The 18,079-nt window shown below is 41.4% G+C and overlaps 2 protein-coding genes across 2 annotated transcripts in view; one reads left to right on the top strand and one right to left on the bottom strand.

Moving 5' to 3' along the window:
• The window catches only part of LOC138948493 (uncharacterized), a 51,052-nt gene extending 45,586 nt beyond the window's left edge, over positions 1–5,466 (bottom strand). The window contains exon 1 of the mRNA XM_070320048.1: positions 5,112–5,466. Within this exon, the coding sequence (XP_070176149.1) occupies positions 5,112–5,311 (200 nt within the window). The 5' untranslated portion in view covers positions 5,312–5,466. The remainder of the gene's footprint in view (positions 1–5,111) is intronic.
• A 68-nt stretch (positions 5,467–5,534) lies between these two features.
• The window catches only part of LOC138948388 (serine/threonine-protein kinase TNNI3K-like), a 37,884-nt gene continuing 25,339 nt past the window's right edge, over positions 5,535–18,079 (top strand). The window contains exons 1-9 of the mRNA XM_070319918.1: positions 5,535–5,931; positions 6,513–6,621; positions 7,696–7,799; positions 8,964–9,061; positions 9,926–10,036; positions 10,701–10,799; positions 15,274–15,418; positions 16,448–16,586; positions 17,025–17,129. Of these exons, the coding sequence (XP_070176019.1) occupies positions 5,892–5,931; positions 6,513–6,621; positions 7,696–7,799; positions 8,964–9,061; positions 9,926–10,036; positions 10,701–10,799; positions 15,274–15,418; positions 16,448–16,586; positions 17,025–17,129 (950 nt within the window). The 5' untranslated portion in view covers positions 5,535–5,891. The remainder of the gene's footprint in view (positions 5,932–6,512; positions 6,622–7,695; positions 7,800–8,963; positions 9,062–9,925; positions 10,037–10,700; positions 10,800–15,273; positions 15,419–16,447; positions 16,587–17,024; positions 17,130–18,079) is intronic.

Below are 18,079 nucleotides of genomic sequence, written 5' to 3'. Positions count from 1 at the left end.
GGGGGGGGGTTACGTAACCCGTGTAACCCCCCCCCAGATCCGCCCTTGCCTGGTGTGAACAACCATGCAGTGTCTGTGTGTGTGCGCATGTTTGTGTATGTGTGTGATTGCGAGTCATTTGCATTTATGTGTTTGTGTGCATGCATTTGTTTTAGTGTGTGTGTGTGTGTGTGTGTGTGTGTGTGTGTGTGTGTGTGTGTGTGTGTGTGTATATATGTGTGTGTGTGTGCGCGCGTTTGTGTGTGTGGCAATTTTATTGGGGGCAACTGACAAATAGCGTAGCAGAAAGAGTTTTATTGTCCTGTTGAGTAATAGAAAAAGTACAGACGATTGAATGTGCTTATAAAACATCACAAAGACTTTCACAGAGAACCTGACAATGCAAAGGTAGCAGGGGTCGGAGCAGGAAAGACAAACGAGAGAAGTGACTCTTTGTAGGCTGAATAGGCCGCCACAACCTGGGGAAGCAATGATTATTAGGTTGTTCAAGCAGTTCACAGCAATTTAAACCGACTGGAAACCCCCCCCCCCCCCCCCCCTCCAATTTCAGACTCCCCCTCTCCCATTTAATTCTGACCCTGGTTTCCCAGATCTTCTGTTCATAACAGTGAAAACTTATCTCCATTTTCAGACCCCCTCCACCTCCACTTCCTTAACCTGATTTAATCTTAGGTTCTCGATGGTCTTTAAACAAAAACAAACAAAAAGGGGGGGGGGGGGGTATCCATGGTATTGATGTCAAAGCAGGGAGAAACGAACAAAATTGCTTGTTTGACACCAGTTAAATCTGTTTAAATCTGAAACTTTACAATGACAATTGTGACGGGGCTGGGCCGCTATTGCACGGGGCCGCTATTGCGCGGGGCCGCTATTGCGCAAATCTAACCCTAACCCTAAAGATTCGCGCAATAGCGGCCCCGCGCAATAGCGGGCCGACCCCATTGTGACGCTTACAATATCACTTACAAAGCCAAAGAACATTTTTCAGATCATTCTTGGTGCTCTTTGGTTTACCGTCATAGATTGATGGCGGCACATCAAAGTTTTAACAAAAGGAGGGCATGACTAGGAGTAAAGACCTGTGAAAATGAGCATCAAGAGCAAAGCTTTGGGGCAGCCCAGCTAAAGCATGTAACGTGAGAAGATCAATGGGGCAGCCCAGCCAAAGCATGTAACGTGAGAAGATCAATGGGGCAGCCCAGCTAAAGCATGTAACGTGAGAAGATCAATGGGGCAGCCCAGCTATAAAGCATGTAACATGAGAAGATCAATGGGGCAGCCCAGCTATAAAGCATGTAACGTGAGAAGATCAATGGGGCAGCCCAGCTATAAAGCATGTAACGTGAGAAGATCAATGGGGCAGCCCAGCTAAAGCATGTAACGTGAGAAGATCAATGGGGCAGCCCAGCTAAAGCATGTAACGTGAGAAGATCAATGGAGCAGAAATAAACCCATCAGAACTATTAATGTGATTCCATTCACTTCAGGTGCCACACGCTCCCCCCCCCCCCCTTTTGCCGGGCAACTGTAGCTTAATCTCCTTTTGCTCAAGGAATAACAATGACTATTGGATACTGTAAAAATGTATACCACTAGAAATGCATGGCCAAGAAAATTCTAGAAAATACGTGGCAGCTTTTTATATATATATATATATTTTTTTTTTTATAGATTTTTGTATTTTTTTTAATGCTTTTCTGTTTTAACATTTTTCTCAGCGATGTTCTTTTCTTTTTAAATGGGTTTATAGACACCAACCTAGCATGGACATTTTTCTGCATGTACGATTTGTTTCCTTGGAAGTTGGATGTGAAGAACTTACAGTTCCATGGGGGGAAGATCAACTCAAATCAAGTTTGATTTTACGAGGGTTGTGGGATAAGCATACAAGTTTTTTTCAACCAGCCCTGGAGAGAGAGAGAGCGAGAGAGAGAGAGCGAGAGAGAGAGAGAGAGAGAGAGAGAGAGAGAGAGAGAGAGAGAGAGAGAGAGAGAGAGAGAGAGAGAGAGATGAAAAGGTTCTGAAAAATATTCACACGTCATAACTTTTCCATAAAAAGATTGTGCACTGCTGATGCTATCGGGTGCAAGCCAAAAGAAGTGGGATAAACCAGAAATGAATAACAAACAAAGAGATAGACAAAATAAAAAACTTAAAACACCATATCACAAACAACTATACTTCGCACATGTATGTATACGCGAACAAATTTTTGTGTGAGATTAGGCCAAAAAGAAAAATATGTTTGTTTCCGGTAACCCGACCGACCCTAAAGTTTTTTTTCGCTTTTCGCACAAAAAAACCAAAAAAAAACCAAATGCAGTCAAGTATACTTTATTTAGTTTCAATATATCTAGGTTAAAAACATGTCCTAAATAATTGTAAGTAAACTAAGGAAGCGTTTTAAAAAACCCATAAAAAAAACACGCCAAAAGACGTTAACAAAACTTAAGAAAAAGGTAAAAAAAAATAATAATAAAAAAAAAAAAATAAACGACCGACCGACCCGTTTTTTTTCGGCGATGTTACCGGAAACAGACATATTTTTCTTTTTGGCCTTAAGAAAAATTAATCTGAATGTCCATGCACATTCCAACCACCTTATAATTTTAAGTGAAAAAAGGGCATAAAAGAACTCCAGAATAACTCTGTTGGGTTTCACTTTGTATGGGTTGTGAGGCAAAAAAAAAATAGTCTGTTTACGGTATCCCGACCGACCCTATTTTTTCGCGCGACCCTGGACTTTTTTTTGGCATTTCAGGGATGTTGCTACAAATTCATACCTATAGGACAAATGTCCTGAGTTCTTCAGCATCAATAGGACATTTGACCGCTTTCAGAAAGTGTAATAGGACATTATGAATTTGCGCCAAACAGCTTATAACACATTCCATGGAATTGTTCCAAAGTCATGCACCCACACACACACGCACACACACACACACCCACGCGCTGTAGAACACACACATAATATAGTAAATACGTAAATACATCAACACAGTGTGCGTATAATGTTGTATTTGTTTAGTTTCAAAGAAACCACAAAAAAGAAAACAACATGAACAACTTCAGAGCTCTTACTTTGAAGTTTGATTACAAACTGCATGATTTGGATAAAAGTTGAAAAACAACATGATTGGTTTGATCTAATGCTGATCTTTTGCAGGCTTTAGTTTGTTTTCAGCGGCATAATTCAGTGCTTCGTCTCGTATCAAAAACAAAAGCAGACGACAAATTTAGTCAGTTGGAGTTGTCTCCCGTACTCCTGTAGCATGCACCGATCTAAAAATAATCCACTATTTTTAGATCAGTGCGCTGCACCGAGACGGTTATACCCAAACGGCGCACACCGCAAACGTTTCGGGAATTCCTGACAAAAGAAAAGATCCGCACGCGGCACTGGCAACTTCAGTGTCAGCTGAACACGAGAGCGTTCGGTCTTTTAGAAGATTTGTATCTTGAAATTAAAATTAACGAATATCGCGCTGTCCGAAGGAATGAAGTACATATCGGACAATGACCACGCTCAGGCTAAAACGATAGGACATCTGACCGACATGCGGCAATGTGAATCGGACATTTGGGGATTTTCATCGTTATATGTCCGATGTCCGACGCCTAACAACATCCCTGGCATTTGGGGGAAAAAAAAAAAAAAAATCCCGACCTACCGACCCTATTTTTTTTGCCTATGTTAGGCACAAAAAAAAAAAAGGTCTGTTTACGGTAACATAGGCCAAAAAAATAGGGTCGGTAGGTCGGGATTTTTTTTTTTTTTTTCCAAAAAAACATTTTTACTTTATTTTGCCAAAAAAACAAGATTTTTTTTTTTCCCCAAATGCCAAAAAAAAGTCTAGGGTCGTGCGAAAAAACTAGGGTCGGTCGGGTTACCGTAAACAGACCTTTTTTTTTTTTGCCTTACCGTAAACAGCCTTTTTTTTTTTTTTTGCCTGAAAGAGTGAATACTCTGGCTTTCATCTCAAGGAAAGCTTTCCACGCGTACTCCTTGTCCATGTACACCCCTCGCTAGTAAATTTGCCTAAGGCCAAAAAAAAAAAAAAATTGTCTGTTTCTGGTCACCCGACCGACCCTAAATTTCGGCGCCGACCCTAAACTTTTTTTTTCCAAACTCAAAAATTTTTTTTTTTTTTTTTGGTGGTAAAGGACAGGGTGAGAAAATGAACAACAAAAACGTGTGAAAACGAAAGTCCGCTGACGATTTGTAAATGTGTTGAGTGTCTTGTCTCTATGTATAGTGAATCCAGTCTCTTTGCGTGATTTTTAAACTTAGTTTTATTGGTCTACATTTGGGGTAAAAAAAAAAAATTAAAAAAAAAAATCCCTACCTACCGACCCTATTTTTTTTTAGCCATGTTACCAGAAACAGACAATTTTTTTTTGTGCCTAATTAATATGTCACAAGGGAATTTTAACTCAATAAAAGCTAAAATATTCACTCTTTCACAACAGATACAAACCCAACATAGTTATTTCTGAAAATCGCCTATTACAGTATTAGAGAGCTTAATTTATCTAGCAGTTAAACTTAGATACTTTTTTTAAAACTTTTTTGGGGGGATAGTTTTAAATCAAAAGATTCCCATATATGGTATTACAAAAAAAAGCTCTGACATTCCTCCATTCAGAATCTGGAAATCATGATCTTCCATTCTTTACTCTGCTGCAACACTTTAAACAATTAAACTGAGAAAAATACCCCTAAAATCACTGTGGTGCTTGTGATGTTAGACCATTCTAATAACAGGTCACCTACAATAAAGGAGATTACTCTCTAATTTGTATAGATCTATCCCTTATAGTAATTTCAATAGTTGCAATCAGACATGCTTCTGTGACTATAATCCATGGCATCTCATTCTCTGTTTACAATTAAACTAAGTGATCTCATTCTCTGTTTACGATTAAAGTGAGCAGTGAGAAAGGCAGGGCAGAATATGGTCCCACGTGAGTTTAGGAAAATGAAGAAAGGCAGGGGGGGGGGGGGGGGCTTGAAAACCGGCATTGTTGCGAACCACTGGTAGCAGAGTAAAGCGCATCACTGCCCTTTGGTGTTGTTTCTTTCAATTTGCTATTTCACCTCTCAAACTCACCGTGGGTTATCGCTGCCAAGGAGGCGTACGAGCCCCCACAGAAAGTCCTCCGATCCGGAATGGCAGAGAAAAGTGTAAATGGTTTTGTCCTTGTCGGCATGCAAATCGTCCACAAACAACTCCAAAGCTGTATGAGCACGTCTGTCCGCGCACATGAGGTCCGAAAAATACGCCTCTTTCGCCCAATTGCAGGACGCCATCTTTCTCGCACATGACGCTTTTCAGCCCCCACAGTCAAAAAGTGTCGGTCTGAATCACGAACGTATCAAGCTGAACTCCATATTGATAGAGCACGTCAAAACGAAGCAGGTCCGTGCCAACTTATCCCCACTTTCACGTCCATGTTGTTGACATCGTATCCAATGTTCTGAGGACTAGATCTCGCGAGGTTCGACGAGATTGAATGAGATTAAAGATGGCCTCCAAATGGACTGGCAGACGACGGAAAGTTTATAATAACTTGTAAAATAGTTTATCCGTGGAATTAGGCCCATTTCAGATCCGCCAAACGGCATTATGAAATGACTTTGAACAAGTTCTTTCGTTCTGGCTCATTAAACAGCAACATTTAAGAGTTACTACGCTGAAAACAGAGTTTTGGGTCTGTGTTTAAATACCATTCTTCATGAAGTTCATCAAACATGTATGTGTATGTTTGTTCAAGATTCTGGTGGATAATAATTAATACACAGCGAATATCTCCCTGGAAAAGCTGTCATGACATTTAGAAAGTAACACTGGTGACGTAAATTTGAGGCTCAGTTTATCAGTTTGGAAAGGATGGGCAACTATAAATCGAGGCCGACCTATTCATGTACCGGTAAGTGTGACGTTTCTCAGGGTTGGTTGTTTCAATAATCAATATATATTCATCCAACGATTTGATACTGAAATTACTTAAACTCTAAAATCAGTACTGTCGAACCTATCTACTACAACCAAACAAAAATGGTCATTATAGACAAGTGGTCGCTTTGGAAAGGGGAATTTAACAAATAGAAATAAACAAAATAAAATAGAAACTTTCGGAGGATCCCTTGTACAAGTTGTAGTGGCTGTTGAGAATGAGAGCAGGTGTTCGTGATCAAGAAGTGGTTGCCAGCTAGGGCAGGTTTGACTGTTTGGCATGCTGGCTGTTTATAAAGTCTGCTTGCTTGGATTGAATAATTATTACGTCATCGAACTTTTACATACATTGTTCCTGCTGCAAACTTATTTTTCTTCATTCCCTTGTTCAAGTTAAACTTAATGTATTGACTGTTCTTCAACAATTGAATTATGCACATGCGCGTGCATGCACTCTTCTGTGTGTATTTCAATTTTTGTTTAATGCGTGTTCATGATACCGTGGGTGAAGAGTTAATTTTATTTTGATTAGAACTGTTGAATGACTTTGTGCAGATGAACTGAAAAAGAAGATCAGTGAGAGTTATGCCCTCTTCAGGTCAAAGGTTATAGAGGATCTACGACCAAAGGAAACAGACTGGACCGAACTTCAGCAGGCATGCAGGTAAAGATTACTACTAAAAAGACATAAAGAATTTGGTAGGGTGAACATTAGTAGTACTTTTATGTTACTTGTGTTGTGTGTGTGTGTAACTATAAGGCCAAAAAAAAAATAGTCTGTTTACGGTAACCCGACCGACCCTATTTTTTTCGCGCGACCCTAGACTTTTTTTTTGGCATTTGGGGGAAAAAAAAAATAACGTAAAAATATGGTTTTTTGGAAGAAAAAAAAAATCCCGACCTACCGACCCTATTTTTTTGGCCTATGTTACCGTAAACAGACCTTTTTTTTTTTTGGCCTAATGCAAAATTTGGGTACTTAAAGCCATATGTACTCGATAACTATACACGCTAATTGCTTTACCAACAGCTGGAGACATGCTAAATTAAGTTCCCTGCAAAATATTGTGGTCTAGGACCCCTTCAATGTTGAGATATATGTTAATTTTCATTTTGATCTGGATCGTCCTATTTATAGATTTGGCAACACATGCGCTGTTGACGCAAGGGAGAGAACTCCGTGTCGTTGTTGACATCCTCACTTTTTCAGAGGCTAGAACAAGCTGAAATGCACGTATATGGTCCGCGCATGACGACATATCGTCATTATATGGTCTTATGGTGCGTTTGACATCGATTGTGGGCAAACTATACTTTGTAAACACGGGAGTAAGTTAGTAAGCCTTTAAAACAGATTTAATAATGTGTGTAATATTAAAAAGAAAATGGTAAATTTTCTCACAATAATGAATAAAGTATTAGTGTACCTACAAGATTTGTTCTCCCTGTTCACTGGTAATTCAGTCAGCTCAAATTGAACAGATAATGAAACAGAATACTTTTTCATTGCATGTCTTTGCTCACATGTTTGTTCTGATGCTCATAAATGAAATTTTGTAGAGATCTATGGAAATTCATCAGGAGTATATAAAACTGAGAAAGATTAAGACCGCAATTGGTGAATTTTTAAGGAACTGTGATTTGTATTAAACTGTGGAGAGAATAATTTGTGTACATGTATTGTATGCATGCATTCTGTTTGACTGACAAATTTTAATCAGTCTTCCTTTTGTATCAGCTCTGGTGATCTGTCGACCGTGAGGAGTCTGCTGAGTGAGGAAAATGCTGGGGACACGACCGACACCGGCCTGTCTCTGCTACACATCAGCTGTATTTCTGGAGGTTTGTTGCTCTGTGTGTGTGTGTGTGTGTGTGTGTGTGTGTGTGTGTGTGTGTGTGTGTGTGTGTGTGTGTGTGTGTGCATGTGTGTGTGTGACTTTGAGTGTGTGTGTGTGTGTGTTTTGGTGTTTACCAATTGTATTCATTACAACAACAAAAATAATCTGATTTCCGGGTGCAAAGAGACTTTTCTTTCTTTCTGTTTTGTGTGTGTGCATGTCAATTATATGATATACACAGTAAACATTGGTTAAGGATCACATTACAAATAAAGTCACAGCTCAGTACCTACAGGTTTAGAAAACTTTGAATTTAATTGCACTTGCTATACCATACCTTACAATTGTCAGCCTTGGGGGGATTTGGCGACCTAGGGTGAAAGTTTTCACAGAGATTCACCCAGGTAAAAAGTGATTCCCCCTTGCACGCGCAACTAGCTGTCAGGTCTCCCCGACTATTTCCAGAATCCAGCGCAAAAAAGACAGCTATCTTTGTTAGATCATCGAATGCGACCGACCTAACCCCCCAGGGCAAGGCAAGTGTAAGGTATGGTAAGTATGCTTATTAACACTAGATTTAAGAAAAACATCTTGGTTTGCATGCATGTTTGAAGCATTGCAAGCAAATGACTTCTATATGATATATATACGACTTGTGTCTGTCTGTGTGTGTGTGTGTGTGTTCGCGATGCACGGACAAAGTTCTCGATGGATCTGCTTCAAATTTGGTGGGCATATTCAGGTAGACCCCGGACACAACCTGGTCGATGAGAATTTTCAACACGTGCTCTCAGCGCGCAGCGCTGAACCGATTTTGGTTTTTCTGTTCATCTTCCCAGATCCATTCCCAGTAACTCTTCCTTATTTTCTCGAGTGTTTTGCGTTTATCTCCCTTCCTTCGTGTGGCGTCAATCCATATTCCCGTTACTATTTTTAGAAGGTCACTGTCCACAACGCTCAATCCATATTCCCGTTACTATTTTTAGAAGTTTTCCTTCGTGTGGCGTCAATCGCGTACGGTGCGCCACTCACCCGGCAAAGCCGGCGTACGGTGCGCCACTCACCCGGCAAAGTCGGGTATTCGGCTCTACTTCTTCCCGGCGAATCCGGCTACCCGGCGAAGCGGGTATTCATCTAGTATATAATATATGTGTTAATGTGTTTGCAGCTAGCAGCAGCCAGATCAAGCTGTTGCTACGGAAAGGGGTCAAGTGGTCTACGCTGTCCAAAAACCAGTTCACCGCTCTCCACCTAGCCGCCTACAGGGTGAGACACCTGCCTCTCGAGAGTCAATTTTTTTTCGATTTTCTCTTCATAACATGTAAATTTACCTCTAATTTTGTATAGGTCTCCCTCCTGTTTAGACCTGATTTTTCTCAGATTTGTGGAGGTCTTGAAAGGGTGTTTTCAATGTGGACCAAAAAACCCAAACAAAAATGTATTTAATTTTAAGCTTACACAAATGACGTAGAGCACTCTTCAAGATCTGAGAAACCAAGGTGAGTAAGCGTGCTCTTAATGCGTATGATGTGTAATAGAGTAAGTGAGAGTTATGCGTATGATGTGTAATAGAGTAAGTGAGAGTTATACGTACATGTAATAGAGTAAGAGTTAGGCCCAAAAAAAAATAGGTCTGTTTACGGTAACATAGGCCAAAAAAATAGGGTCGGTAGGTCGGGATTTTTTTTTTATTTCCAAAAAACCATATTTTTACGTTTTTTTGTTTGTTTTTTTTCCAAATGCCAAAAAAAAGTCTAGGGTCGCGCGAAAAAAATAGGGTCGGTCGGGTTACCGTAAACAGACTATTTTTTTTTTGGCCTTATGCAGAACCAAACTCCTGGCACCTGAAAGAATAAGAAGCATTTAATTAAATGAACTCCTTCGAAATTAGCGTATGTTGCCTGAATGGCGGGGTAAAAATGGCCATACACGTAAAAAATCCACTCGTGCAAAAACAGTAGTGAACGTGGGAGTTTCAGTCCATGAACAAAGAAGAAGAACAAGATTGAAATGAACAAGCAACTTTCATCCTCAAAAAAGTATGACCGCTGCAAGATCAAGTGTTTCTCATTCTCCAAGGCAGTCTAGTTAACACTTGCATACAAAATGGTCATGGTGTTTGTTGCCCAGGGAGACGTGGAACAAGTGGAGGCATTGGCGGACGGAGGGTCAGAGGTCAACCAGGCGGGTCACAGCGAGGTTACCTCCCTTCACATCGCTGCCATGTGTGGACATCTGGAGGTAAACACAGCGTATGAAGAGTGGACCATTAAACGTACAGAAAGAAATCCTTTGAGTGTCAAGCTCCTTCACTGCCTGCTGACCGCCGCAGTTGCTCTTCCCTGTCACAGTTCAAATCAAAACAAAAACAAGAGGCGAAGCCTTCAAGGCTCACGTAAGAAATCGACAAACAGTAACACAAGCTCAATCACTCCGTCACACATACACACACACACACACAGTAAGCATAGGTGACACTGTGCAAGAAAGCGAGACACTAGATCTAGATCTGTCTGTCTGCATGTAGCCTACTTACAGGGACACGACTGCCAACTAGTCTCGGCCCGCTCAAAATAACAATGACCGAGACTTTCAGTAATTCTTCCTTCGCGTGACGTCTAACCCTCTTACGTCATAATGTGACGTCTTCAAATGACGAAATGTTAAAGTTTCTACCACAGACATACACACGCACAAACACACGCACAAACGCACAGACAGACAAAGTTACGATCGCATAGGCTACACTTACGTGAGCCAAACACACCTTTTCCGCAAACATTTACCATAACATACACTTTCAAGCCTGGTCCGTTGCTGATGGTCATTTTTGATGGTCATTGTTTATGCATTAATCTACAAAGGGTCATAGACTCCAACTGCGATGTGGGTTTTTCCTCAACAGATAGCCAGGATCCTGCAGACTCATGGAGCTCAGATTGACGTGGGCGACATTGTCAAGTTCTCTCCCCTGCATATTGCCTGCTATTTTGGACATGAAAAGGTTTGTCGTCAGTGTCTGTCCTGAACTCTGGATGATAAGCTTGTACTCCGTCACGGCGGAGGGCTGACTGTGCACCCAAAAGCGGACTCAACCAGATGGGTATTGTTTGGAAGCTTGGGGCCTGCCAAACATAAAAATCGATGTTAACAAGAAATATTCTAGGGCGCACTTTCTCTTCTCAGTCAAAATTCAACTATACCCTGAAGAGGGATGCACGAGCATATCAGACGCTTGCCTCTGAAAAAAACCAGTTCTCAGCCAAATTACGAACTCAAACTGGTACTTTTTACATATAACTGTGTTAGTTGGTATCTTGTGATTATCACAAAACAATTTGCAACTGATTTGGCCGAGGATTCTGGTGACAGTATCATTATTATGAACCCTACCCTAAATCCAGTAAAGACGTCGTCCAAAATGTACGTCAGTTTTGATTAAAAATAAATTCACACAAGACTAGTATTGTTGTTTGGCTTCAATGGATATATTTTTGTCAAGTATGATGTCTTTACATAATATCTGTAAAATATGAATGGATTTGAACCGTATACTATGTCACTATGACCTTCCGATCTTCCTAACCCCCAGCCCAGTAAAGCGTGCCAGACGTATCCTGAAAAAATGTCGCTTCGTGGTGCGAGTTCAGTGCCACATGCATAGTTTCCAGAACCCCATTTTTGACTTTCAAAGTTTATCTACATATATTTAGCAATGCACGAGCAAAATATGACAACTTAATGGTGCCTTTTGGTTTAATGCTATGCTACAAATGCTAGGGATAGTGTTTACAGCATGAAACAAAAATTAACAGAGGGGAGTAGTCTTCCTCAATCTGGTTCAGAGCATAATGTATTTCAATTTTAAAAGGTAGCATTATTTCTGATGAGAGCTAGAGCCAATATAATGATGCTGAATATTTGAAAAATGAACTTTGAGACACATCTGAGTAGCAAGAGATCCTTGGTGATCATCAGCGTAAGGCTTGCAGTCTTCAAGGCTATTCCTAGATGAACCACTTAACACTGCGTTCATTTATTCGCCCGTTCCTTAAGCTAGAGCTTTGAAATTTTACACACGTCTAGGGCTGTACGAATGCTTTACAATACGCAAATATAGTTGACTCTCGCATTATTTAAAGGTCACAACAAAGTCATTACCAGGTAAAAACGAGGGAAAACCAAGGGAAAGTACCATTTTCTGCAACTGTTTGTAAGAATGAGCTTTCAAATTCAGTTGTTTTCTGGGATTAGCGTATCTCTAGACATGACGATCATCTGATTAACAGACATCAATTGTGGAGGTCACGACAAGGTCATTACCGGGTAAAAACGAGGAAAACCGAAGGGAAAATACCATTTTCCGCAATTTGTGTGTTAGTAAAAGCTACCCTATTTTTTGTAGCCATGTTACCAGAAACATACAACTTTTTGTGTGTGGCCTTACTGGGAAATACGGGTTGGTTCTTCCCAGCGGGAAGCCGGCAACAGTAAAAGTTCTGCTACCCAGGTGTGTGAGTGATGTAATCACTTCTGGCAGAATGACTGAGGTCGTTTATGTGCCAAGGGGATGGGACATGGATACTTCTTCTTCTTCTTCGTTCGTGGGCTGAAACTCCCATGTACACTAGTGTTTTTTGCACGAGTGGAGTTTTACGTGTATGACCGTTTTTTACCCCGCCATTTAGGCAGCCATTCGCCGTTTTCGGAGGAAGCATGCTGGGTATTTTCGTGTTTCTATAACCCACCAAACTCTGACATGGATTACAGGATCTTTTTCGTGCACACTTGTCTTGTGCTTGCGTGTACACACGGGGGTGTTCGGACACCGAGGAGAGTCTGCACACAAAGTTGACTCTGAGAAATAAATCTCTCGCCGAACGTGGGGACAAACTCACGCTGACAGCGGCCAACTGGATACAAATCCAGCGCGCTACCGACTGAGCTACATCCCCACCCGGACATGGATACCATCTCTGAGTCATCACATAAAGTAGACCAGTGTCTATCTGAATCAGTGGACCGAGTATCACTAACTAATCCAGTGGTCTACCAACTGAGCTACAAGCTATAATCAGTAAGATTAACTTCAGCAGAAAAAATACATGTGCTTTTGTTTGTCTTTATTCTAGTTTCTACTCTAGCCTATTAACTGTTTACTGTTGTAGGGACAGATTGAATCCTGAAGACAGGAAAACGTCTGTAACAACATGTTTTGACCTGCACATGAAAAATGTGTTTGCTTAGGCCCCCCCCCAAAAAATAGGTGTGGTTACGGTAACATAGGCAATCACTTTTTTTTTTTAAACTTTTTTTTCTAATGTGTACAAATTAAACCTAATTGACAGGGAAATAAGTGTGCGACACAGGCGCTTTTGCTTTCATTGCGTTTTTTGCACTCGTTTTTTTAATTTTTTTTTTAATTTTTTTTTACAAATGTAATAACAAGTTATAGGATCGGCCCCTAAAAATAGGGTAGGTCGGGTTACCGTAACCACACCTATTTTTTTTTTAGGCCTTATATTTGTTGTTCTTGTTGGATACTCATACCTCTGTCCCTTTAACACTTTCGCGACGGGACACTGATAAATCAGTACCAGCGCTGACACGCCCATGGACGGGAAGCGCATTTTTCAGTACCAGCCATAGAGGGTACACGACTCGTGATTGCTTCCCGGTTTTTGAAGCTTGCAAATAAATTGAGTTGTTTCCCTTGATACACTTGGCGTCCCCTTCTGCCATTTGCAAATCCGCCTGATTTGTGTGCGTTTTTGAGGGAAAAAAATGAATCAAAGGCGAGCCTTGTCTCGGGAGGAGATTCTCCGGATGTTGGACCTAGAGGATCCCGTAGAGCATGATTCGGACGTATCGTTTTCGCCTCACGAAAGCGATACAAGCAGTGAAAGTGAGGAAGAAACAGTCCCGTTGTTGCTAGTACGAGTCGGCAAACTACACGTGGTTGGCGGTGATACTGCTAGACGAACATGTATCTCGGAATCGTGTAGGAGCTATGGGGGCGTGGCAGCACTGATAACAATGGATGGCTGGAGCCTTCAAATCCTTTTGGAATTGTTCATAGGTGTACAGTTGGTACTTTGTTGTGAAAATGTGACTTATATTCAATATGGATTACCTAGACATCATTTGGTGAGTGTTAGATCTACAGTTTTGTTTCATTTGAGTCAGGATGCTGTGAGTGAATGCGTGATTTGCTTGTTTTTTTTCTTTGTACTGTCTCCTTATTTCTGTGTACAATGTTAACAATATTTCAGCTAATTCATAGGTTTTACACCTTGTTTGGTTATAACATTATTTATAATACTTTCTGTTAAAAAATAACTTTTAAAAAAAGCAGTCGAAAATAAAACACACAAAAAAACGTTAAAAAACACAAATTATCCCCCTTTCACCCCCCTTTGCTAAAACAAATCGCGTGACAAACTTATAAATAGCACGACTGAACTGGGCATCCATTTTTGAATTAGTACACAAAATTTGGTGGTGATTGGACTTAATTCAAGCTTGCTAGACAGATTTCTTTACAGTTACTGATTTTTGGGAAGTTTCTTGGTGGCAAGCTTGGGCAGGCAGGAGGTAAACGCCGTGGCAGTGCTAGTCACAATAGTGTTAAGACTCATCTGCGCACCCACACAATGGAATTCTCTCCCCTTTCACATCCGCCACTCTCAGTCACCCCAAGCATTCAAACGAGCACTTAAAACGCACCTCTTCAAGAAATACAACCCCTGATTTTGTTTTCTCAGTCCATCAGTAGGCTACGTGTAGTGTATTTGTTGTTTTAGTGATAATGTGATAATGTATTATAATAAAATTATGAACATCTAGGGCTGTTTTCAGTATTGTTGATAACAGGTTCTGTTTGATTAAGGGTATTCAGCTGGTATTTCCTTGTTTTCACTACCTATTTTATTCATGTTTTTATTACTTAGTTAGTGGAAGAATCTTTTGTAATGTATGTTTGATGGTGTATGCTTTTAATTAAGCGTTGCTGACTATGAATGTAGATGTAAATGCTTGTATAACTGTGTTTTAATTTTAAATGTGTCAAGCGCAAAGAGCATAATTGTAAAGTTATGATGTTGCGCTATATAAATGCTCATTTATTATTATTATTATTATCTCAGGATCAGTTTTTGTTTGTGTGAAGTTCCTGGCACAGGGTGGTGTAGACATCAATATAGATGTGTTTCACCTGTGTTCTGTAGGTGACAGTTGGGTACGTATTACGTATTTTATATAGTGTACCTGAAAGGTGGATGTTTCCTACCTGTGTTATGTTGTGTACCTGACAGGTGGTAGAGTTCCTGACATAGGGTGGGTGTAGACATCAATATGGATGTGTCTTACCTGTGTTGTGTTGTGTTGTGAAGGTGACTGTTGGGTACGTATAACGTAACTTATATTGTGCACCTGACAGGTGGATGTATCTTACCTGTGTTGTGTTGTGTACCTGGCAGGTGGTGGAGTTCCTGATACAGAATGGGGTGGACATCAACATCAGCGGCAGTGTGGGTGACCGGCCGCTACACCTGGCGTGCGCCAAGGGCAACCTGAAGATCGTGCAGCAGCTGGTGGAGGGCAACGGCCAGAACAAGGCCGATGGTCGGTATCACAGGCAATCCAAATCTCTGCCATTTCTGCGAAAGCAAAGAAAAAACCCACACACACACACACACACACACACACAAACATTGAGAAAACACTTTGTACTTGTCGAGTGTATTTTCATTTCCTTGCAATTCCATGTGTTATGCACTGACTGTTTGTTCTCTGGTAGCAGAGGCCTGTGTATGTGGAGAGAAGTGTGTCATTGTGTATGGTTATATGTCATTTCAGTGTAATGTATGCCCCCCGCGGGTTAGGGGGAGTCCCATATTGGTTGGGACGAGGAAGAATTTACCCGATGCTCCCCAGCATGTCGTAAGAGGCGACTAACGGATTTCTGTTTCTCCTTTTACCCTTGTTAAGTGTTTCTTGTATAGAATATAGTCAATTTTTGTACAGATTTTAGTCAAGCAGTATGTAAGAAATGTTAAGTCCTTTGTACTGGAAACTTGCATTCTCCCAGTAAGGTCATATATTGTACTACGTTGCAAGCCCCTGGAGCAATTTTTTGATTAGTGCTTTTGTGAACAAGAAACATTTGACAAGTGGCTATATCCCATCTTCCCTCTTTCCCCGTCGCGATATATCCTTCGTGGTTGAAAACGACGTTAAACACCAAATAAAGAAAGAAAGAAAGAAAAGTGTAGTGTATTGCATGACACGTGTTAGGCCAACAAAAAAAATAGGTCTGTTTACGGTAACCCGACCGACCCTAGTTTTTTCGCGCGACCCTAGACTTTTTTTTGGCATTTGGGGAAAAAAATATAAAAAATCTTGTTTTTTTGGCAAAATAACGTAAAAATATGGTTTTTTGGGGGGGAAAAAACGGGAAAAAAACCCAACAATCCCGACCTACCGACCCTATTTTTTTGGCCTATGTTACCGTAAACGACCTATTTTTTTTTTGGCCTTATGTTATATTTCAGTGACACGTGTTATGTTATATTTCAGTGACACGTGTCATGTTATATTTCAGTGACACGTGTTATGTTATATTTCAGTGACACGTGTTATGTTATATTTCAGTGACAGTGTGTGACGATGAGGGACACAACCCGCTCCACTTTTGCTGCAAGTCGGGTCACCTGGTGGTGCTGCACTATCTCCTGGACCACGGCGCTCAGCCGCACCACACCAACATCTATGGTGACACCCCCGTACACTTGTCAGTACACTCAAACCTACCCTTGTGACCACCTGCCCAAAACGACCATCCGTGTGTGTGCGTGCGTGCGTGCGTGCATGCGTGCGTGCATGCGTGCGTGCGTGCGTGCGTGCGTGCATGCATGCGTGCGTGCGTGCGTGCGTGCGTGCGTGCGTGCATGCGTGCGTGTGTGTGTGTGTGTGTGTGTGTGTGTGTGTGTGTGTGTGTGTGAGAAGGAAAGAGACTGTAACTGTAAGTGTGTGTGTAAGAGAGAGAGCGAGTTTTGTGTGTTAGAGACAGTGTTTGTGTATGTGTGCGTGTGAACATGTATACACATGTATATTGCTGTTCCCGCATGCACACCCTAGAATGTGTGTGAGTGTATATCAATGTGTGCCATTGCCCTTGTGTAGTCATTGTTTGTTGATACACTCATACTTGCCGTGTTGAATGGTGCAGGGCGTGTTACAACGGCAAGCTGGAGATTGTGAAACAGCTGGTGTCACTGACTGGTACCGAGAGTCTCACCAAGGAAAATATCTTCAGTGAAACACCTCTTCACAGGTAGACTTCTTTCCTGTCTGTCTGTCTGTCTGTCTGGCTGTCTGTCTGTCTGTCTGTCTGTCTGTCTGTCTGTCTGTCTGTCTGTCTGTCTGAGGTGTCACTGACTGGTACCGAGAGCCTCACCAAAAAAAATATCTTCAGTGAAACACCTCTTCACAGGTAGACTTCTTTCCTGTCTGTCTGTCTGTCTGTCTGTCTGTCTGTCTGTCTGTCTGTCTGTCTGTCTGTCTGTCTGTCTGCCTGAGGTGTCACTGACTGGTACCGAGAGCCTCACCAAGGAAAATATCTTCAGTGAAACACCTCTTCACAGGTAGACTTCTTTCCTGTCTGTCTGTCTGTCTGTCTGGCTGTCTGTCTGTATGTCTGTCTGTCTGTATGTCTGTCTGTCTGTCTGAGGTGTCACTGACTGGTACAGAGAGTCTCACCAAGGAAAACATCTTCAGTGAAACACCTTTTCACAGGTAGACCTCTGAGGCAGTATTTCTCTGTCTGGTTGGCTGGCTGTCTGTTCGCTTGTATCTGTCTGTCACTGTCTCTGTCTGTCTGTCTGTCACTGTCTGTTTGCTTATCTGTGTCTGTCTGTCTGTCTGCCAGTGTCTGCCTCAGTGTGTCTGTCCACTCAGCAAAGTTTGTGTCACAGAGCTGCCATCTGTTAAGCTTTGGGTTTAGCATGCTATGTTTACCTTACCTTGCTGTTATCAGTATTTTTGCCCTCTTTCATTACGATGCTATGGTATTTCTGTGGGTCTCCACATGTGTTTGTTTATAAGGCGGAAGTGACCTCCCCTTGTACACAATAGGCCCTCAGAGGAAGCCTACGGACAGACTAGAATAGAACATGCACATAACACAGAATGTCTGCACAGCACACACACACACACAGCAATACAGCACACCGTCTTGTACCTCCTTCTGCCCTGCCGAAGTCGGGGTATCCTTTTTAATCCACC

This window comes from Littorina saxatilis, linkage group LG15, assembly GCF_037325665.1.
Source record: "Littorina saxatilis isolate snail1 linkage group LG15, US_GU_Lsax_2.0, whole genome shotgun sequence".
Lineage (NCBI taxonomy): Eukaryota > Metazoa > Mollusca > Gastropoda > Littorinimorpha > Littorinidae > Littorina > Littorina saxatilis.
This window is presented reverse-complemented; position numbering and strand designations above follow the sequence as displayed.